At 40.7% G+C, this 22,927-nt stretch overlaps 1 protein-coding gene across 6 annotated transcripts in view; it reads left to right on the top strand.

Moving 5' to 3' along the window:
* The window catches only part of ZNF568 (zinc finger protein 568), an 84,639-nt gene that overhangs the window by 48,259 nt on the left and 13,453 nt on the right, over positions 1-22,927 (top strand). For 5 of the 6 annotated variants that reach the window (XM_032390220.1, XM_032390215.1, XM_032390219.1 and 2 more), the window contains one exon: positions 18,349-18,398. The exons of the other annotated variant lie outside the window; for it this stretch is intronic. In XM_032390220.1, the coding sequence (XP_032246111.1) occupies positions 18,349-18,398 (50 nt within the window). The remainder of the gene's footprint in view (positions 1-18,348; positions 18,399-22,927) is intronic. 6 annotated transcript variants of the gene reach the window in all.

Genomic DNA, 22,927 nt, shown 5'->3' with positions numbered 1-22,927 from the left:
AATTAAAAAAGAAAACAAGATAATTAAAGAGAAGGAATTAAAAAGGTGGGGCACCTGGGTGGCTCAGTGGGTTAAAAGCAGGGAGCCTGCTTCTCCCTTGCCCTCTGCCCTGCCCCCCTGCTCATGCTCTCTCTGTCAAATAATAAAATAAAATCTTTAAAAAAAAGAATTAAAAATATATCCTGCTTTCTCCATATGAATTCTATTTCATAGTACCAAATAGTCCTAATAGAAGTAATAACTAATATATATGGAAAATACATATGGAAAAGTTCTATACAGAATAATTCTAATTAATAATTGTAAGAAGAATGCTAGAATTAGAAAAATCAATATTTTACAACCTCAACAAAATAACCCATTCAAGCAATAAGCATCAATGTATGCTAAAACCCTAAATAAAGGGTGATTAAGAAATGGATATTTTTAGGATACCAAAGTGTCACCCTACATAAAATGCAACTTTAAAGTGGAAAGATCAGGGCGCCTGGGTGGCTCAGTCGTTAAGTGTCTGCCTTCGGCTCAGGTCATGATCCCAGGGTCCTGGGATCGAGTCCCACATCGGGCTCCCTGCTCGACAGGAAGCCTGCTTCCTCTCCCACTCCCCCTGCTTGTGTTCCTGCTCTCACTATCTCTCTCTCTGTCAAATAAATAAATAAATAAAATCTTTAAAAAAAAGAAAAAGTGGAAAGATCAGATTCACCACTGGTCAATCTCAGCCTCAAAGTAGAACAATGAAATATTATGTACTAATTGAAGTTCTATAAAGACAGAGCCAATAATTTTTAAAAATCTAATCAAACATTTAATTTCATTCAATTAATAATATACATAAAATGTAGAGAAAAAGTTAAATAATGCCATGGGACACTGGGTGTCTCAGTCGGTTAAACATCTGCCTTTGGCTCAGGTCATGATCCCAGGGTCCTGGCATCGAGTCCCGCATCGGGCTCCCTGCTCCATGGGGAGCCTGCTTCTCTCTCTGCCTGTCGCTCCCTCTGCTTGTGCTCGCTTGCTCTCTCTCTCTGGCAAATAAATAAAATCTTTAAAAAAAAAAAAAGTTAATGCCAAAAAGAAGCAATCAGGCAAGTCCCAAATGTCATATTTTCTTTAGTACAACTGACCTACTCAATTGATTAAGGCAATGACATGAAAAGAGGAATATTCTAGATTAAGAGAGACTTGAGAGACAATAATCAAATGCAATGCATCAACCCTATTTGAGTACTTTTTTGATGAAAACAATAGCAAAAAGATATTTGTGAGTGTAGTGGTAACTTACTGCATTTTTCTGACGACTAATGATATGGAATACCTTTGTGTATATTGTTGGCCATTTAGATATCTTCATTTGTGGAGTGTCTGTTGTAGTCTATTGCCCATATACTTACTGGCTTGTCTGTCTTTATTAATCTGTGGATATATGTTCTGGATACATATCCTGTCAGGTGTATGCATTATTTTCTCCCAGTAGCTTGATTTTTTACTTTCTTAATGATGTCTCTTAACAAACAGAATTTCTTAAATCTTAGTGATGTCTAATTTATCAATATTTTTTCTTTTATGGTGAATGCTTTTTGTGTCCAGTTTTATAAATCTTTGCCTGTAGTGGGGCACCTGGGTGGTTCAGTCGGTTAAGCATCTGCCTTCAACTCATGTCATGATCCCGGAGTCCTGGGATCGAGCCCTGAGTCGGGCTCCCTGCTCAGCAGGGAATCTGCTTCTCCCTTCCTTCTGCCCCTCTCCCCACTCATGCTCTCTCTCATGCTCACTCTTTCTCTCGAATAAATAAATAAAATCTTAAAAAAAAAAAAAAGAGGGGTGCCTGCGTGGCTCAGTCGTTGGGCATCTGCCTTTAGCTCAGATGATCCCAGGGTCCTGGGATCAAGCCCTGCATCGGGCTCCCTGCTGGGCGGGAGGCCTGCCTCTCCCTCTCCCACTCCCCCTGCTTGTGTTCCCTCTCTGGCTGTGTCTCTCTCTGTCAAATAAATAAAATCTTTAAAAAAAAAAAAGAAAGAAAGAAAGAAAGAAAAGACCATCCTTTAACCATTGACTTTAACTATTGAATTTTAGTGGTTTCTAACCAGGTATCTAAATATGCTCAGTCTGTTTCTGGACTTTCTGTTCTGTTCTATTCATCCACTTACTTATCTTTGCACCTAACCACAGTCTTATTTACTGTGACTTTAGAACAGTCTTGATATCTGGTAATATAGCTTCTTCATTTTTCCTTAGTTATAAGGATCCTTTGCATTTCTGCACATATTTTGGTTTCCACAGTTTCCACAAAAATTGTGCTGAATTTTTTATTGGGAATACATTGAATTTATAGATCAATTTGAATGAAAATTGACATCTTATTAACAATCTTAAAATCAATGAATGTGGGGAGTACCTGGATGGCTCAGTCGGTTGGGCTTCAAACTCTTGATTTCAGCTCCAGTCATGATCTCAGGGTCATGGGATTGGTCCTCCCCTTCAGGCTCCCTGTTTGGCACAGAGTCTGCTTGAGATTCTCTCTCTCCCTCTGCCTCTGCTCCTGTTTGCATGTGCTCTCTAAATAACTAAATAAATAAATAAATAAAATATTTTTTAGAAATCAATGAATGTGGTCTATCTAGGCCACCATTCCAGTACAGATGGAGAACGCATATCAGGCCAATGAGGAAAGAAGGAACAGCTGAATCAGTGGAGCAGGAAAATTTGGTATTTTATTTGCCAAATGATCAAGTCTGACCTTCAACAATACACAGAAATAAAGCCATGTAGATGAAGGATTTTAATGTTAAAAATAAAACTTAAGGGGCACCTGGGTGGTTCAGTTGGTTAAGCACCTGCCTTCAGCTCAGGTCATGATCCCAGGGTTGTGGGATCGAGCCCCACATTGGGCTCCCCACTCAGCGGGAAGCCTGCTTCTCCCTGTGCCTGCCACTCGCCCTGCTTGTGCTCCCTCTCTCTCTGTCAAATAAATAAAATCTTCAAAAAAAAAATAAACAAAATAAAACTTAAGTGGTGCCGGGGTGGCTCAGTCAGTTAAGCATCTGCCTTCAGCTCAGGTCATGATCTCAGGGTCCTGGGATTGAGCCCCATGTCAGCCTCCCTGCTCAGCGGGGAGTCTGCTTCTCCCTCTCCCTCTGTCCCTCCTCCTGCTTATGCTCTCACTCTCTCTCTCTCAAATAAATAAATAAAAATCTTTTAATAAAATAAAATAAAAAAATAAAAATACTGGTAAAAAAATCTAGTTGAATATCTTTTAGACATTGGGTTAGGAAATATTTCTTAAATAAAACATACCAGTTATTGATTAAAAATGAAAGAACTGACATATTTGGCCATTTTAAGTGGTCATCCATCAAATGAATTTTTTTTTAATTTTTTTATTGTTATGTTAATCCCCATACATTACATCATTAGTTTTAGATATAAATGAATTTTTTTTTAAGTAGACCCAACATCGAGCTTAAACTCATGACCTTAACTCATGGTTTAAACTCACAATCAAGACCTGAGCTGAGATCAAGAGTCAGATGCTTAACTGACTGAGCTACTTAGGTGCCCCTCAAATGAAATTTTAAACCAAAAAAAAAAAAAGTTATAAATTAGGAAGATACATTTGCCATACATATAACTGATAAAGAATTGATATCAAGAATATATATATATTTTAAACATTTCTAAAATCAGTAAGAAAAGCAAAAACCCAATAGGAATATTGACAGGAAACATAAGCACACATTTAAAAAAAGTGTTTGAGATCAATAAATATATGAAGAGATGTTCAATGAAATTAGGGGTAGGGGAAATGCAAGTTCAAAAACCACAGCAAAATATCATTTTACATCTCTCAACTAGGAAAAGTTAGTGTAACAATAATGTATTAGTCAAGGCCTTGCAAGAAATAGATGGCCACTCAAATTGAGTAAGTTGAGTAGAGGTTATTAAAGGAACTATTTAGGGGTGCCTGGGTGGCTTAGTCGTTAAGCGTTTGCCTTCGGCTCAGGTCATGATCCCAGGGTCCTGGGATCGAGCCCCGCATCGGGCTCCCTGCTCTGCGGGAAGCCTGCTTCTCCCTCTCCCACTCCCCTGCTTGTGTTCCCTCTCTTGCTGTCTCTATCTCTCTCTTTGTCAAATAAATAAATAAAATCTTTAAAAAAATAATAAAATAAAGGAACTATTCATAAAAATGTGGCTAGAGTATAGAGAAACCACAATATCCTGAGGCAGAGATCCATTATTACCCAGAATGTGAGAGGAATCGGGGGAGAGACTACCAGAACCCAGAAAGAGAGATGACTCTGTGGAAAGGATGCTTGTTAGGAGCTGAGACCTGTAGTTGAGGGACAGAGCCAAAACCACACTTCCACAGGGACAAAATGGAGGTGGGGGATAAATACCTCATTCACTCTCTCTCTGATCTCCTGGTAGCCCTCCCATTGGATGAATGCAACTAGAAACCAGAAAAAAAAGTTACAAATTAGGAATATGTATTTGCTATACACATAGCTGACATTGACGCAGTCCATGCAGGTCAGCCGCAGGGTACAGAGTAGGATGAAAAAGAGTAGAGAATTGATCTGGAGGGGCAAATGGAAGCTATTCAGCACAAAACCCAAATGTTGGAGAGGATTTATGTTCCCAAGTTCTGTTATTCATTGCTAGTAGGAACTTAAATTAGTAAGCCATAGTTTGGCACTTTAGTTTTATCTTCTGTGGTTGAACATTTACATGCCCAGGAACTCCATTCCTAGAAGTACACCCAAGATAAGCTCTCACACATGCACATCAGGAGACATGTACAAGAATGTACGTTGCTGGGACGCCTGGGTGGCTCAGTCGGTTAAGCGTCTGCCTTCGGCTCAGGTCATGATCCCAGGGTGCTGGGATCGAGTCCCACATCAGGTTCCCTGCTCCACGGGGAGCCTGCTTCTCCCTCTGCCTCTGCATCTCTCTCTCTGTCTCTCATGAATGGATAAATAAAATCTTTAAAAAAAAAAAAAAAGAATGTACATTGCTGCACTGTTCTCAGTAGCCAAAACACAGAAATAACCCAGATGTCCATCAACTGAAGAAGGTGCTTTGTTCTCACAATGGAATACTTATATAACAGTCAAAATGAAATGTGTCACACATTACAGAAGATCTTATGATCATATTAGAAGAAAAAGTAAATTCTAAAGATTACATATAATTAACCTATTTATAAAGTAAAAAATAGATAAAAAATATACTTTTTAGCATAACATAAATACAGTAAAACTACATAAAAGCAAAGCAAGGGATTAATGAACACAGGATTCAGGGTGATATTTGATCCATTAGGAGAGGAAGGGGGATGGGAAGGAGTTATATATAATTATATATAGGTTATTATCAAGGTTATAGATATTATGCTGGGTGGTGGATTCATGGGTGCTTATAACATTATTTAAAATAAATAACTTCATTGATCAGTTTAGAATAAATTATGATACTGGGACAAATGAGTCCAAAATCTTAGTGACTTACAACAGCAAGAAAATATTTCTCATATTTATATCCGTTGTAAGTTGGCAGCTGTTCTGTTCCATATCACCTTTATTCCAGGACCTAGGTTGAAGAAGTAACACTTCATAGAATGTGGCAGTCTCATGGCAGAGGGAAAAGAGAGATGGTAAAACCATTCAACAGCTCTTAAAGCTTCTGCTCTGAACTGGCATATGTCATTTTTACATATGACCATGTCTGGTATCAATGGACAGGAAGTATAATCCTGATATTATGTTATAATATCAAAATCTACCACACTAACCAACTAAATAACCAATGTAGGCCCTGAATGGACTTGATGAGCATGTGTATAACCCAAGGGTTGTTTTTTCTATAACTGTGTGCACCTGAGGGGCGCCTGGCTGGCTCAGTCGGTGGAACAACCTTGATCTTGTAAGTTCGAACCCCACATTGGGTGTAGAGATTATTTAAAATCTTTTTAAAAAATAATAAAAAAAACCCTATGTGCACCTGAAGTAAAAAATGTCAAAACCCAGCAAAACAAAAGATAAAGTTAGGAGACATGGATCTGGTATCTACATTTCTTTTCAATTGAATTGCATTCCTTATAATTTTCAAGTCCAAACGATGTCCTAAAACTTGACTGAATGACCTCTAAAAGAATCAGCTCTGAAAAAAATATATATATAACGACCTACTTCCCAAACCTGTGATTAAGATACAGTATCTGTAAAGTCAAAATTTTCAGATGAAATTGTGATGCAAGAGTACAGTTAGTTGTCCTATGATTTTCAAAGGGTGAGTTGGAAGTCTCCATTTCTATATGGACTTGTGTCCCAGGAATTACTAGGAAGGGTTTGTAGGATTTTGCTGAAGTAAGGATGGGTACATGCTTTATTTAATCATGTTAACATTAGCCTTTCTCTTTGGATTAGAGTAGTGGGTCTCAAAGTTTGCCAAAAGGCAACCTAGATTTTGGTTAGTTTTGTTTGTGAGAAAGTTTGATTATTTTGAGGTCTGTATACCAGGGGAAATGGGCAAGATCTCTAATAGGAGAGAATCCCATGTCCTGTTGATCCCTACCCAGCCTAGTGAAGAGTCCTTTCACCAACTGAATGGGGACCGAGTATGCTGAAACACACTAAAATGTGGAGGGCAGAGGCCAAGATCCTTGGGGTATAGGATTATTTCCAATGCAGAAGTGTGGGAATGAGGGAGAGAGGACATGAAAAGTCAGTGCTATTTTAAGATTGAAATAAACTTTCAGGACTTATGAAGACTTCAGCACACTTAAAGTCAAATGTGGTAAAAAAACAAACAAACCACACAGCCTACATCAAAATTATTTTTATATGTCTACATAAAACTGTGTTGAGAATTAAACCTGCAAATCGAATTTTAGAGACTTCGGATTATAAAAGGTAATTTTTATATTGTAGTTCTCACATCTTAAAGCTTCTACATAGGTCCGAAATATTTGTAGGCCCTTGATTAGTCCACAGGTGTCAGGCTGTTTGCCCATCATTACTTTTTTCCTTTTCTCAACCGTGACTCATGTCTCTAAAACTTCCCCACCCATTTACTTAATGACTGAAGTTTTTCTTTTCTTTTTTTATCTTTTTAAAAATTGAGGTATAATTTACATATGGTAAAATAGAAAAATCTTAAGTATGCATTGTATGTATATAATTGTGTATTTACCACCCAGATAAGGAAATAGAATATTTCCATTCCCTCAGAAAGCTTCCTTGGCTTCTTCCCAGACGATAACCATCCCCTTCTGAGATAATCATTCTTCCCACTTCCATTTCCATAGATTAGTTTTGCTTGTTTTAGAACTTTACGTAAATGGAATCACAGTGTTTTTGGTATCAGGCTTCATTTGCTTAGACACTGTGAGATTCATCCATGTTCTGTGGTGGCAGTAGGTTCTTTTTCTTGCTGAGTAAGCATACCATAATTTGTTTATCCAATCACCTGTTGATGAATAATTGGGTTGTTTCCGGTTTGGGATTATTACAAATAAAGCTGTGATGAACATTTGTATGCAAGTCTTTGTATAGATCTATGTTTTCATTTCTCTTAGATAAATTCTTAGGAGTGGATTAGGTGGATCCTATCGAATGTGTGTTTATGAAAGTTCTCAATTTTTGATACTGTTAATTCAGTGTCAGTAGGTTCATTTTTCTTAGCTTGGCAAGCCATGGAAAATTAGCCACTGATTTATACTGATAACTTTGTATACCAACAAATACAGATGACATCAGCTGCACTGGCAGCTGCTTTGTTAGAACGCCAGGGTCAAAGCCAAGGCAAAGCTTCAGCAGCTGTTTCTGGGGCATAATTAATGACTATTCTAGTGTTCCCAGATAACCAGCTGCTATTTCTCCTCTACCTAAATTTAACAACTGAAGCAACATGAACAGCCATTTTATGTAATACTCCCGATATAGTCTCTGTTAAATGAGCTTGGTAGAGAGCTATGACCGGTGCCCCATTCCAAAGTTGTTTCTTACCATTGATGATACCTCTGCATGTTTTAGAGAGGTTCAAGTCACATACAAATTTGTTATATTAGCCTCAGCCTTTGTGAGATATTACTTTCTCGTTGCATGTTGGACAGTAACTTTCTAAGATCTGGTGTCTAACGTGCAAGTGTGATTTCTGTGATGTCTGGGAGTTCTGGGAGTAGCTTGAAGGGACAAATACTGAGGTGAGAGAATAAGCCATAAGTGTTATCTAAAATGGGAGGCATCGAAACCGATCTGATCTTTAAATCAAAACGATAAAGTGAAAGTGGACACAAATGGTGGATGAATTTGCAGCAGAAGGCAATAAGGCATGTCCCACAGGATGACTAACGCCCTCGTGTGAGAGGTGGAAGAGGGGCACCTCTGAATAAAAGAATTTATCTTTTGCACTTTCTTAGACACTGGTCTAATCTTTAGTATATGCCCTAAGGTGGGACAAAGAAGTACTATAGGAGGGAGATTATAGCCAGTCTTGAAATTTTCATTAAGGATGTAAATGTGATCTTATTTTCTTGGGAATCTTTGGTCACATTAATTAGAATACAGAAAGCCACTTAGCTGTTTCCTCAAAGACCAAGTAAATATCACATCACATCATTTGTTTTTTCAAGTAGTGCTTCTCAAAATGTCTGTGATGAAATACAAAGGTTTTTTTTCTTTTTTAAAATCTACAATCTGTTGTGAACCAAGAATTTTGGAAAATATAATAAATATAAATTGTTTGAAAAAGAAAAAAGACATACAAAACACAAGCTCCAATTTTTTTTAGTTGTAGCTTTAACAGACATAAAATTAGATTTTCATAAATATAACCAGAACAAACATAACATAGGGGGAAAAAAAGAATATAAATAACTGTTCACATTGTTCATTAACGTGTGCATAGTGATAAATGATATTAGAATTACTATTACACTCATAATTTTTTGTAGATCCGTAATCATAAGCAAATGAAATATGAAGAAAATAGCAATTCTCCCTAAGGTGTCTCTATGCACATGTTGAACACGGTACATAACATTTTTCGGAGTTTCTGTGACAAATGAGCTGTTTAAGTTGTGGAGTAGGAACTTCTCTCTCTTGTGCCACCCAACCCCCACCCACCTTGCACTCTCACATCTGTCCACAGGCCCCAGAGTCTGCACTCTTTCTTCTACCCTAGTGAGAAATGCTCCACTTAAAGAATCACCAGCCTCTGCCACTTCCAAGAGTGTCACCTTCCTCACAGGTTTCACATGGGGTTCCTCTCAAGAGTGATTCCTGTTCCTGAGGCATTGTCCTCTTACTTCCATCCAAAGAATCTGATTTGCAGGTATCTTTAGTTCTAACTGTGAATTTTGCCCATGTTTTAAGCCAGAGACATTGTCTCTTTACCTGGAATCTTCACTCCACTCAACTGGAATGGCTCAAGTTCTATCTTTTCTATAGGAAGCCAGTTCTCTGGTGGTAGGCACAATAGACAGCTTCAGTCTATCTTTTCTCTGCTGATTTCCATCAGAGATGTTGGAAGAATTCAATATTTTCTTTCCCAGCCTACCTGTGATTAAGGGCAGCCATGTGTCATGAATCTGGCCATGAGTTATAAGCAGAAATATTTGGGGGCGAGGGTGTTTGAAAACATTTTCTTTCTTAATAAAAGGGACATAATCAGCTAGCACAGTCCCTCCCCTTAATTTTTGCTAAACAGTGGAGACCAACCTTGAGTCCCTTATGAGGCATCATTCTCTGTGAGGAATAGCTAACCACCTGGTAGAAGGTCAATTATGTTAGCTCTCTCTTTCCATCATGGCTGGGACAGAGAGACATCTCACAAGTATAGACACATATTATCTCAGATTTTCTTCCCCTGCCTATGATGTTTATGCCAACATCACCAACCACAGACACAGAATGCTTTATCCACCATCATGGCATCCTGCACAGCATTTTGTCTAAGCAGTGCATTCATGCCTGGGGAATTAACTGGTCTTACCACAAATTCCATCACCTAAAATCAGCTAGCCCAATTGAAAGTGCCAGTGGGAGATATCACCCTAAAAGGCTGGAGTTCTGTTTTAAAGGACATAGAATATATTCTGAATTCGAGATCATTATGGCCTCCCCCCATACTCAAATACATGCTCCAGGAAGGGGTCAAGTGGGAGTGACTTCTCTCACTATAACACCTAATGGCCCACTCACAGAATTTGACCTTTGCTTGTATGGAGATATTAGTCCCTGAGGGACAACGCTTCCACCTGGAGACATACCGATAGCAATAGTGCTACTGAATTGGGAGATGATGTCTTTTTTTTTTTTTTAAGATTTTATTTATTTATTTATTTGACAGAGAGAGACACAGCGAGAGAGGGAACACAAGCAGGGGCAGTGGGAGAGGGAGAAGCAGGCTTCCCGCGGAGCAGGGAGCCCGATACAGAGCTCGAATCCAGGACCCCGGAATCATGACCTGAGCTGAAAGCAGATGCTCAACGACTGAACCACCCAGGTGTCCCTGTCTTGAACATTTTTAACTCCTTTAATACGAACAGGAAAAAAAAAATTTAATCCACTGGCTGGAATGACTGATCTTAATTACCAAGAAGGAATCAGGTTAATGCTATGCAGTGGAAGTAAATGGGCCTGTATTTGAAACCCAGCGATTCTCTGGCATTCCTTTTAGACCGTCTATGTCCAATAGTAAAGGTTAATGGGAAAATGACAGCAGTAAAAAGCAAAAAAAAAAAAAAAAAACAACATATAGAATGATCGAGGATTCAGAATCTTCAGGAATGAGGGCTTGGGTCTCTCTACCAGATAAAGAACCTAGAGCATTTGAGGCTCTTACTGAAGGCAACAGAAATAGGGAATGGGTTGTCAAAGAAGGAAGTCATAGGCATCAACTGTCCTCATATCCGATTATAGACATGAGGACTGTAGTAGCCTTGCATATTTTCTCTTTGCTTGTTATATGTGTTTATATACTAACCGCCATTTTTTTCTCTCTCATTTTTATTTCATATACAAGTTATTGGGGGTTAACTTTACAATTTATTCTTTAGGCAACAGAATATTCAGTGGGACTATAAATGAATATGAGAAATAATTAATAAAGTCAAAAATTAGTGAGTTAATAATTAATATAGCCAACTGTTAGAATCATACATTTTCTTATTTGGATAACTGCCTTGCTAGATAGAAATATAGAGTTGTTTTGTGTTGTATGGGAGCTCATATGTGTGTAGAAGTGTAGAAACTGAGTAGTCAAAGGCTTCCACTGTGCCATTATCAGTTTATTGCCTCTCAGCTCCAAATTCAGCCTTCAATACCTGCTCCGTAAAAAGGGACTGGATCCTTTAAGCATTTCTTCTTTACAGTGAGAATGATGCGAAGCTCTGTCAGTAGAGGGCACTGGAGGAGGAAAGGGGCTTCTCTTTCTGGCTTCTCTTCTGAACGGTTGCTGCATTTTGCTTTCTCTTGTTCTTGCTTCATGGTCTGTGGGGTATGTGTATGTGAAAACATTCAGTGATGCTTAGCATCAGCTGCGCCCCAGAGCATGGAGTGTCTTGGAGACCTCACAGACCTGACCTGGACCCAGTGACCACCTTGCTGAGACCCTCCTGATGACACACTGTGTGCTCCAGGCCACATGTGCACAGTGGCATCCCAGCTTTCTCTGTATGCCTGCCCATCAGCCTTGGCTTGTATGTGCCATAGAGGGCTATCTCCTGCAGCCTTCCTGATGTGGATACCATGCATCTCAGCTGTCTATAGTCCCACTCCAACTCTCTAAGTACTTGGCAACCCAGGAAATTTCTCTGCCATCCAATAGGATGCAATCACATCTTCTCCAAGGAGGTCTGAAACCCAGCCTCTGGGAGGGATCTTTCATCTAAGTTTGTCCTTCCTTAGGGTCTCTCCCTCAGCCCTAAGGGGCCCTTCAGAATTTTTTGATGTCTTTATATTACTCATCATTGATTAATAATTCTTTATATTAAAACTCTGTTTAAATTCTGGTGGGATTTCTGTTTTCTGAACGAACCCAAATTGATGCAAACTGACTATAGGAATTGAGTGTTGACAAAAAGCTTCCCTCCATTTTTGGCAGAAGCCCAGCATCATTCACTAAGATCCTCACACTTAAGTTCTCCATGATACCCAACTCTTAGAAGTCTCATAAGGCAGAACAGCTTGCCATCTGCCTCCTTGCCAGATGAGAATCTCCACATTAAAAACTCTCATCTTGGGGTGCCTGAGTGGCTCAGTCGGTTAAGCATCTGCCTTCAGCTCAGGTCATGATCCCAGGGCCCTGGGATCGAGACCCACGTTGGACTCCCTGCCCAGAGGGGAGTCTGCTTCTCCCTCTCCTTCGTGTTCTCTCTTGCTATCTCTCTCTATCTCTCTCTCAAATAAATAAAATCTTTAAAAAAAAAACCTCTCATCTTTCTCTCCAAGATACGTATTTCTGCCTATCAGAGCTCTAACAGAACATTGGGCATGGAGAAGCTCAACAACTTGAAAGTGAAGATCTATTTACAATGATGTTATATATTTATGGGGTTTAAGTTCTAAAGTCAGGAACAAAATAAATTTGTTGTATTCTGAATTATTCTATAAAATATCTTAAATGGTTCACAAAACATATAACATAGATTATCCAACACTGAAGGATAATATGTATATATGTATGTCAAAAGTATACCATCAATATGCATATATAATTGTCCATATATAAAATATAATTTCATGATTCATATTTATATGAAAGAGTAACATACATATTAATTTATGTGAAACAGTAATATATACCTTATAGTAAGTATGCAGATGATTGTTGGGAAATAGGAGATTCATATGGTCCTAAGTTATCAGCCCTCAGGTTACTTACCAGTTAGAAAGGAAAAAAATATAACTTTACAATGGAGATATCTGGCCATTACAACCTTAACCAAATGATCAAATTTAACATCACTAATAGTGAAATGACACAACCTCATGTTTCCCTGATGTGATACAGCAAGAGGACACATTGTCTGTGTAGTATCCTTACCAAATGTGTTTTATCTGGATTTTACCATAAGGAAATAACTAGACAATCCAGAATGTAAGACATTCTGTAGAACAAATAACCTAGATTCTTAAAAAAAAAATCAATGTCTGGAGAAAACAAAAAAGTGGAGGGACTGTTCTAGATTAAGAGACTAGAGACATAACATTAAATGCATGCTTTGTGTCCTATTTAAAAACCTATACAAGACATTTTGGGGACATTTGAGGGAAGTTTGAATATGAGTGAATTATGGAATAATAATTTCCTTGGGTCTGATCACAGTGTTGTAGTTAGGGTTACATGGAATGTACTACTGTGTCTACTGATATAAGTGTGAAACACTGTGTTTTGTGGTACATAGTGATATATGTGAGACATGGTATTTAGTGATATGTGGGAAGAAAATGCCCTTGTTTTTGGGAGATATATGCTGACATATTTAGTAGTGAAGTATCATGATACTTGAATCTATTTTCAAATGGTAGGAGAGAGAGAGAGATTATCAAAAGTGGTAAGTTGTCAACAATTGGTGAATCCAGGGGATAGGCATGTATAAGAATCCTTTGTACTATTCTTTCAATGCTTCTGGAAATTTGAAAAATTTCAAAATAAACAGTTGAAGACAATGTGCCTATTAGGTGACTGCACTCTATCATATGGGAGAAATAAATGTGGGAAGGCACTGAGCTGCTTGTGGATGTACCCAAAGACCCCACTAACACAGGAGAACTAGGGAACCAGTTCCTCAACCTGTTTCTGTAAAAGAAGTTTCAGGAGAAGGAATGCAGAATATCCTGGTTGGGGCAGGCAGGGGTGTATCTCAGGAAGGCAGATGGACTAATTTATCAAGAACATGGCTTTCTGATGACTGACATGTCAGTCCATCCTCCTGCTCTGAGGGAAGGAAGATTTCTTCACCCAGAGATTGGGGTCAGAACTCTGAAATGGATCTAATGGGCTAAAATCAAATTGTTGGCAGAGCTGCATTTCTTCTATAGGCTCTAGGGGAGAATCTATTTCCTTGTCTTTTCCAGCTTCTAGAAGCTGCCTGTATTCCTTGGCTCATGGTCCTTTACTCATTGCACATCATTCCAAGTTTTCCTTCTGTCTTCACAGTTCTTTTCTGGCTCTGACGCTCCTGCCTTCCTCTCTAAGGAGCCTTGTGATTATATTGGATCTACTCAGATAATATAGAATAACTTTCTCATTTCACCAAAAACTCTTAATTTAAGTGTATCTGCAAAGTCTCTGTTGCCATGTAAGATAACATAGTCATTCACAGGTTCTGGGGATTAGGACTTGGACATCTTGAGTGGGGACATTATTCTGTCTACCACATTATCTAATTGGCATCGATTGATATGTATATTTTTTCTCCTTTAATTTGTTCATACATTACATTTTGTATGTTTTTAATGTTCTTCCAACATTATCTATTGACATAATTGCTGTACAAATTTTATAGTACATGTTGCTATCAGCCTTTTATTTGGAATTTTTGCATCTATAACCACAAATGTTAAAGTAATTAAACAAGGATGCCATTAGACTGAAATAGTTCTAATGCATGGGTAGCGTATCAAAGCAAACCAAAACCTAACCCAAAATCAATGCACCCCAATCAGAGAAAATAAAACTTAAGAACAATTAATAACAAAAAGCCACCTTAGCTTTGCCATACAAAGCAACTGCTTAAGTTATAGCTAATCAAATAATTTCCTTGCTTTGCTTCAGGGTCTTCTCTATAAAAACCTTTCCATTAGCTCCTGTTGGTGGGGCACTCCTATCACTTTCAGTTTGATGCTGCCTGATTCAAATCGAAGTATGCGCAAATAAATTCTTGAAAATTTTAGGGTACCTCAGTTTATCTTTTAATCCAAATGAAACTAATCCGTACTTTTCTTTTGGCCTATCTTTATCAGATTTTTGCCAGTTAGACAAAATTAATTAGAAAACATTCCATCTTGGGGCACCTGGGTGGCTCAGTTGGTTCAGCAACCGACTCTTGATTTTGGCTCAGGTCATGATCTCAGGGTCCTGGGATCAAGCCTGGCATTGGGCTCGGCAGTGCAGAGCCTGCTTGGGATTCTCTCTTTCTCTCCCTCTGCCCCTCCCCCAACTCACTTTCTTGCTGTCTCTAAAATAAATAAATAAATAAATAAAATCTTAAAAAAAAAAAAAAAAGCACTCCATCTTTTCCCAGGATCTGAATAAACTAAAAAATCATTAATCAAAAAGTAGCTAAAAATAACTATCTGGTACCTTTCTAACAGTAGTTTTAAAGATATATTTAAATTTTATTATAGCTATTTTGTTCAGGTTTTCTACTTCTTAGTAGAAAGTAGTAATTTCAGTTTTACTGGAAAATCTACAATTACCTCTACTGTGGTTATGGAGTTGCTCATAACAACCTCAAAATTCTTTTAAATTCTGTTTATGGTTTAACCTTTCCCATTTCTAATGTTCTTGTTTTAATTTTTGTTTTTTTATTGTTTATGAATATTGTGTTTCATTTATCTTTTTTTTAAGATTGCATTTATTTATGTGACAGAGAGAGAGCACAAGCAGGGGGAGAAGCAGGTAGAGGGAGAGGGAGAAACAGGCTCCCCTTTGAGCAGGGAGCCCGAGTGGGGCTGGATCCCAGGACGCTGGGATCATGACCTGAGCCGAAGGCAGACATAACTGAGCCACCCAGGCGCCCCTCATTTATCTTTTAGAACCAAACTGTGCTATTTAAAAAATCTGGCCCACTTTTTTTTTTTTTTTTTTTTAAAGATTTTATTTATTTATTTGAGACAGAGAGAGAGAGAGCACATGAGAGGGGTGAGGGTCATAGGGAGAAGCAGGCTCCCTGCCGAGCAGGGAGCCCGATGCGGGACTCGATCCAGGGACTCCAGGATCATGACCTGAGCCGAAGGCAGTCGCTTAACCAACTGAGCCACCCAGGCGCCCAAATCTGGCCCACTTTTTGTTTTCTAGTTCAATTTCAGAGTCTAAACTTATTTTTTATTTAACAAAATTGAGTAATGTTTCATAAGGACATGATAATGGCCCCAATATAAGGGAATACTCTTAAAGTAAAAAAAAAAAAAAAAAAAAATCACAATTACACATTCTAGCCATTAACTACTGTTAACAAATGTTAGTGTAACTTTCCAAAGATCTTATGACCCAAGTGCATTTCCATCTGTATTTATATACTTAGAAAAAGTTTGGAAACACTAATGCATGGCATATAGAGTTCAGTATTGGTATTCCGTGATTTCTACTCAGGACCTAGGCTTATCCTCCTTCCCCTTCCCCGTGGCCTTCTCACACCCTGCATCCTGAGCTCAAGACTGCCACCTTTCATTCAGGTTCTCCTCTGCCACATTCCCAACCCGTTAGGCTGAGACTACATTTCCCAAACTCCTCCAGGATGGGCCCTTACCTGGCGTCCCTGTGGCCCCGCCCGAATTGGGTTGAAAAGTCGGAACGCCGGGCAGCTACCCTACAGCAGTACCAAGGGAGTACTGCACTTTTTGGGGGCGCCGGGACTGGGGAATGAATTCTCATCCGAAACTTGAGCACCCAACTCCACCAGGAAGGATCGTGGGGCGGGCTGAACAGCCCAGGTCCGGGAGGACTCCTAGTTCATGGTGTAGCGGCGAGTCGTTCGCTCCTGATCCCGCTCTCAGAGCGCGGCTCCTTGCGGAGAGGACTCTGAACTGTCTGCTTCCCGGCTTTTAACTACGGTTCCTAGTAGCCTCTGGGCATTTCGTAGTGTGCAGCGAGGACTGTTGCACACGGGTTAATTTAGAGGACTCGGGTTGTGCTGGGGGCGTACCAGCCCACCCTTTCCTCCGCTGTGGGCTACATTTCCCAGAAGCCTCCACGGTCCACAACTTTTTTTTTTTTTTTTTACCCCTCAGCAGCCAACTCCTGCTGCTTGGACCTGTCGGTTCGCCCAGGTCCGCAGAGGATGCTCAGGCGAGGTTGGGCTGTCAGTACTGGCCTTCACTGAAGGCTAGGAACACGACGCGACACTGGGCGAAGACTTGTACCGGCCAGGCTCTGGTTAGAGTTTTCCTCCCCGGGACTACATTTTCCTGAGGGCTCTGCGGTATTTGCTACTTCCGGCCGCAGTTGGCTGGCGGGTGGTGAGTTGGCGGGAGTTCGGGCGCGAGGGGTTGGGGCGTTGCGGGCCGCCTGCCTCACTGGTTTGGGGCGGATTCGACCAGACTCGAGTGTGAGGACCCGGGAGAAGTGCCCGGTGAGGAGCTCCGGGGCGGGGCCGGGGTCTGTCTGGAGTCTTACTTATGGGTGGCTGTCGGGCATTTGTAGGCTGCGCTTTCGCGCTCGGAAAGTAAAGGACGTGGGGGAGGCTGGGGAATGTCGAGGCTTCTACTCTTGACTCGGGGGAGGGAGGTATCAGCCGTGCACCTGCACGAAGTGGGCGAGTGGTTTCATGCTGGCTCTGGAGCTGGCTGGCAGTGTCTGCAGGTCAGAGGTGTCGCTGCTGTGTGACCTGCCTGGACAGAAAGTCCGTGCGATACTCCCCGGACGGGGATTGTGCGCCCGACCTCCATTGCTCGGCGACCGGTGCTGGTGGGGCCGTGGTTAGTAGACTGAGAGAGGCTCCATGTGGCCGCATCGCCGACTCTGCCTTTGGAGCTAGAACTGGAAAGGCACTTCCCTTTGTACTTTCTTGGTCAGCGTTGAGTGGGGTCAGCGAGTGGGTGGGTTCTGGGGCAATCTCAGACCCCGCCTGCGTTTCGAGCCTTTCTAACCCCCATTGGATTCTGGATCCCAGCCGAAACTGACAACCGAAACCGCCACTCGCTCTTCAGCACGGTGAATGGCCGCCTCCCAGGGGCTATTTCTGGTGTCCCGGGGTTTTCTAGACCTTGGGCCTTGGAGACCCTCCTTCCTAGACCTTGGGCTTGGGAGACCCTCCTTCCACTTCAGGGGATCCAGGCCCATAGCGGTGCCCCCAGTTTTAGAGGACAGGAGTGTGGGATTTTGACTGATGGATCCACGTAGGTTGTGTTTTATCTGGGCTCAGTGTAAGATACAGGGCCTGGAAGAACCCAGTCAGGCTCCTGTGGAGGAGGGAGGTCACAGTCTGGGGTTCTCTCCCAGGACTCCCATCTGGGCCCCTAAGGTCGCCTGCTTTGTGTGATGATAGGAGTGGGGGTGGGGTTACAGGCTTCTTTGGCCTGGAGTGGAGCCAGGGTTTGCTCTGACTTGGCCTCGTCTGAGCTCCCGGAAGGGTCTGTTGTCTTACAGTTTCTTAACGCTTTTCCATCTTTTTCATTCTCTAAGAATCCAGAAGAGGAGAGAAAAGCCACTGTACATCAAAAGTCATGGCGGAGGTAAGTTTTATTTGGCACTCTTTTCTTGGAAGGGGCTTCCTGGTTTTCAAAACAATATCTTGTTTCAGGATTCTATCCAAAAGATTTACAATAGTGATTTGAAAAAAGGTAAGAGAGAAGGAAACCAAATTTATGGAGCAGTTTTCCTAAACCAGACAGGAGTCTAAAGCAGGGCTGTCTGGGGGCTCCTGGGTGGCTCAGTCGTTAAGCGTCTGCCTTCCGCTCAGGTCATGATCCCAGGGTCCTGGGATAGAGCCCCGCATCGGGCTCCTTGCTCCGCGGGAAGCCTGCTTCTCCCTCTCCCACTCCCCCTGCTTGTGTTCCCTCTCTCGCTGTCTCTCTCTCTGTCAAATAAATAAATAAAATCTTTAAATAAATAAAAATAAACCAGGGCTGTCTGCTTTACATACATTGTCTCATCAATCTAGAATTTCCATTTCCCTGGATTTTATTCATTCCCAGAATAGTGTGACAGATGTGCCTCACTGATTTGGCAGGGAAGTTAAAGAACAGAATGAGGTTACTTGCTTCAGGCTCACTAATTTCTTTGTGGTCCGCTTCAGAGTCACATGCAGTAGCCTATTTTTTTTTTTTTTTAAAGATTTTATTTATTTATTTGACAGAGAGAGACACAGTGAGAGAGGGAACACAAGCAGGGGGAGTGGGAGAAGGAGAAGCAGGCTTCCCGCTGAGCAGGGAGCCCGATGTGGGGCTTGATCCCAGGACCCTGGGATCATGACCTGAGCCGAAGGCAGACGCTTAACGACTGAGCCACCCAGGCGCCCCTGCAGTAGCCTATTTGCTTCCAAATTTCTTTCTTTTTTTTTAAAGATTTATTTATTTATTTATTTGAGAGAGAGTACATGAGACGGGGGAGGGTCAGAGGGAGAAGCAGACTCCCTGCTGAGCAGGGAGCCCGATGCGGGACTCGATCCCAGGACTCCAGGATCATGACCCGAGCCGAAGGCAGCCGCTTAACCAACTGAGCCACCCAGGCGCCCCTGCTTCCAAATTTCTAACAGCCTGGAAGGTCTGCCTGCCCTGGTTAGCTCTGCATACTTTTTTCCCCAAGATAGAAATAACCTAATTGCTCTCTTTTTTAAAAGATTGTATTTATTTTTCAACAGAGAGACAGCGAGAGGGAACACAAGCAGGGGAAGTGGGAGAGGGAGAAGCAGGCTTCCCGCCGAGCAGGGAGCCCGATGCGGGGCTCAATCACAGGACTCTGGGATCATGACCTGAGCCAAAGGCAGACGCTTAACGACTGACCCACCCAGGCACCCTAATTGCTCTCTTTTTAATGACTAAAATAATATAGGATTCTTGGAAAAATTTCAAAACTTGAGAAAGCTGATTAAGAAAGTTTGTCACCCATGGTCCCACCATCTAGAGATAGTCACGATTAATATTTTCAGATTTTGTCTGTGCGTATGTGTAGGTATGTAGTTTTGTTTTCAGAATGGGATCATGCTACTGATAGAAGCAACCAACTTGGGGCACCTGGGTGGCTCAGTCGTTAAGCCTCTGCCTTCGGCTCAGGTCATGATCCCAGGGTCCTGGGATCGAGCCCTGCATCGGGTTCCATGCTCTGTGGGAAGCCTGCTTCTCCCTCTTCCACTCCCCCTGCTTGTGTTCCTGCTCTGCCTATCTCTTTCTCTGTCAAATAAATAAAATCTTTAAAAAAAAAAAAAAGAAGCACCCAACTTGTGTTTACTTTAAGCTACTTGTGGTTTCAAGTTCTTTACATGTGTTATCTTGTTGAATCCACATTAATAACCCTGTGAGACAGGTAGGACTATTTCTTCAATTCTGGTACGCATTTTTTTTTCCTTCACACTTGAACTTCTCTGAAATCAGGACTGGTTTTACAATTCCTGGCAAGTCATAGTTTCATTGATGGCATTTTTTTCTGGTGTATAAAGTAATGGTGGCTTTACAATCAGTGGCACCTCAGAATTGATGAAATATGGTATTTTAAGTTGACAGATGAGGAAATAGATTCTATTAAGTCACTCCAAACTTAAACAGTTAACAAGTAGTACAACTGGGATCCCTCTACTTTTGCCTACTTGTCAAAGAGTGTTATCTTTTTTGGTTTATGTTGAGCAAGTTTAAATGTTAAGCATATTCTCTGTCATTTATAATTTGTTTTAAAAATATTTTTTACAGTTAATCTATTTTGTATGTGTTTTAGAGTCAGAGTTTTCAAAAAATGTTTTCTTCCTTTATGTCATGGCCTTCCCTACTACAAATATAGAAAAGTCATTCAGGGGCTCCTGGGTGGCTCAGTCAGTTAAGCATCTGACTCTTGATTTCAGCTCAGGTCATGATCTCAGAGTTGTGGGGTTGAGCCCTGTGTTGGCCTCTGCGCTTAGCACGGAGTCTGCTTGAGATTCTCTCTCTCCCTTTCTCTCTGCTCCCCTCCCCATTCGCACTCTCTAAATAAATAAACAAATAAAATCTTAAAAAAAAAGTCATTCACATTTTCCTAAAGTACTTTGTCTTTTGCCCAAATGATTCAATCTTTAAGCATCTGGTGTGAGATATGACCAGCAAGTGTTGGCTGTAAAATTCCTAATTTGGGGTGTTTATTTAGATTTTTCTTTTCTGTGACTTTGGAGTAGTCAATTTTAAAGAATGGCATAATATTTGTAGTATGTTCAGGGTGTTTTCCTTGGATGTGTCTGAGTGTGGCTCTTCATTAATTCTGGCCGGTTCTCAAGGGTTCCTTTCTCTCAAAAGACTAATAAAATACTCTTTGTATTTTGAATTAATCTGTTTCTTTCTTTCTCTGACTTTTCTTTTGAATTCTGTGAGAACTTATTGAGTCCGTCTTCCCATTCCCATCCTGGCCAGAACCTTCCTCAGATTCTCAGAGGAAAAACTACACCCTCCCCATCCATTCTTAGCACATTTTGATAAAGAAGAAACTCCAGCTTCCCTTGCCCTAAACCCTTGACAGTTGTCCATTTCTCCCTCTGTTTCCTCCTCTCCTCAGAGTGGTGGATTGCCCTTTCTCTTTTTTTTTAAGATTTTATTTATTTCACAGAGAGAGAGTGTGAGCACAAGCAGGGGGAGAGGCAGACAGAGGGAGAGGGAGAAGCAGGTCCCCGCAGAGCAGGGAGCCCGATGCGGGGCTCCATCCCAGGACCCTGGGATCATGACCTGAGCCGAAGGCAGCTGCTTAACCTACTGAGCCACTCGAGCGGCCCCCATTCTCTGTCTTAATGAAAAGCTATGCACTGTTAAAAAAAATGGTACAGTCTTACCCTGTTTTTGCTATGTGATCATGGGCTTCTTCATAACTTCCTCTATATAATGTGGTCATTATACAAGGTTTAGAGAATGTGATAGTGATGGAAATTCACCTGAATGTGTGCTTAAACTGGCAACCTGGAGTTCCCCCAACTCCCACCTCCTGGTCTCAATCCCATTGCTTCTGTCCCTTTCCTATTTGCTGATCTCATGCCTTATGACCTCACTCCACTGTCTGCAGGCCAGATCAGACCTTTTTGTAGGGGTGGATAGTGCATTGTCCTCTAAATGGGCTCCCTCCCTCTTTTACTCCTTGCCAATAAAATAGTCCAGTCATGTCACTTCCATTATTGAGTGAATCCCTGTTACTTTCAGGACAAAGCTCCAACTCTTTCATGTTCATTATACATTTACTATAAAGCACATTCTATATTTACTGGAGCACCAATCCTAGTATTGGAATAAAGGAGTAAGTAAGGATGCGTTTAGTCCTGCCAGGGATGACCTGTCATCCAAGACTTTTCCATTCCATTTGCCACCCCCCAGGCAATCCGATTAATGTGCATCTTCTTATTAGTATGAGTTTATGCAAAATGATTGTCTTGTGTTAAGACCCAATGTGATCGGGTTTTCTGAATCCTCCAGATATGGTTGAGAAGAATGTTATTTGAATTGGGTGCATTATTCTATATGTGGCCATTAAATCAAGCTTGTTAATTTTGTTTGTAATTTAAATAGTTTCTATTTTTACTGATTTTGTCTGTTGTGTCTATCAATTATTTCAAGTGATGTGTTCTCATAATGATGAGGATTTGTCATAATTCTGTTCTTTATTTATGTGTGTGTGTCTATATATATTTTGTATTAGGGATGAATACAAGTTATATTTTCACCTTTTACCTCCAGCCTTTCTGGATATTTATGTTTTGGATGTGTCTCTTATAAACAGCATATATCTGGGCTTTGGTTTCTGACTTTATCTTTTAATGAGATTATTTAGCCCATTAATACTAATTGCTGATATAGGGGCACCTGGCTGGCTCAGTCAGTGGAGTGTGTGACTCTTGATCTCAAGGTTGGAAGTTCGAGCCCCATGTTGGGTGTAGAAATTACTTAAAGTCTTTTTTAAAAAAATTTCTGATATAATTGAAAATAAATATAAATAAATTACTTAAAAATAAAATCTTTTTTAAAAAAATTGCTGATATATCATTATTGGCTTAGTTTGTGCTTTTTATTCAACCTTTTCCATATTGTTTTAATCTCATTTCACC

This window comes from Phoca vitulina, unplaced genomic scaffold (genome assembly GCF_004348235.1).
Source record: "Phoca vitulina isolate PV1807 unplaced genomic scaffold, GSC_HSeal_1.0 scaffold58, whole genome shotgun sequence".
NCBI classification, from domain to species: Eukaryota; Metazoa; Chordata; class Mammalia; order Carnivora; family Phocidae; genus Phoca; species Phoca vitulina.
Note: the sequence above shows the minus strand (reverse complement) of the source record. Positions and strands in the feature narration are given on the sequence as shown.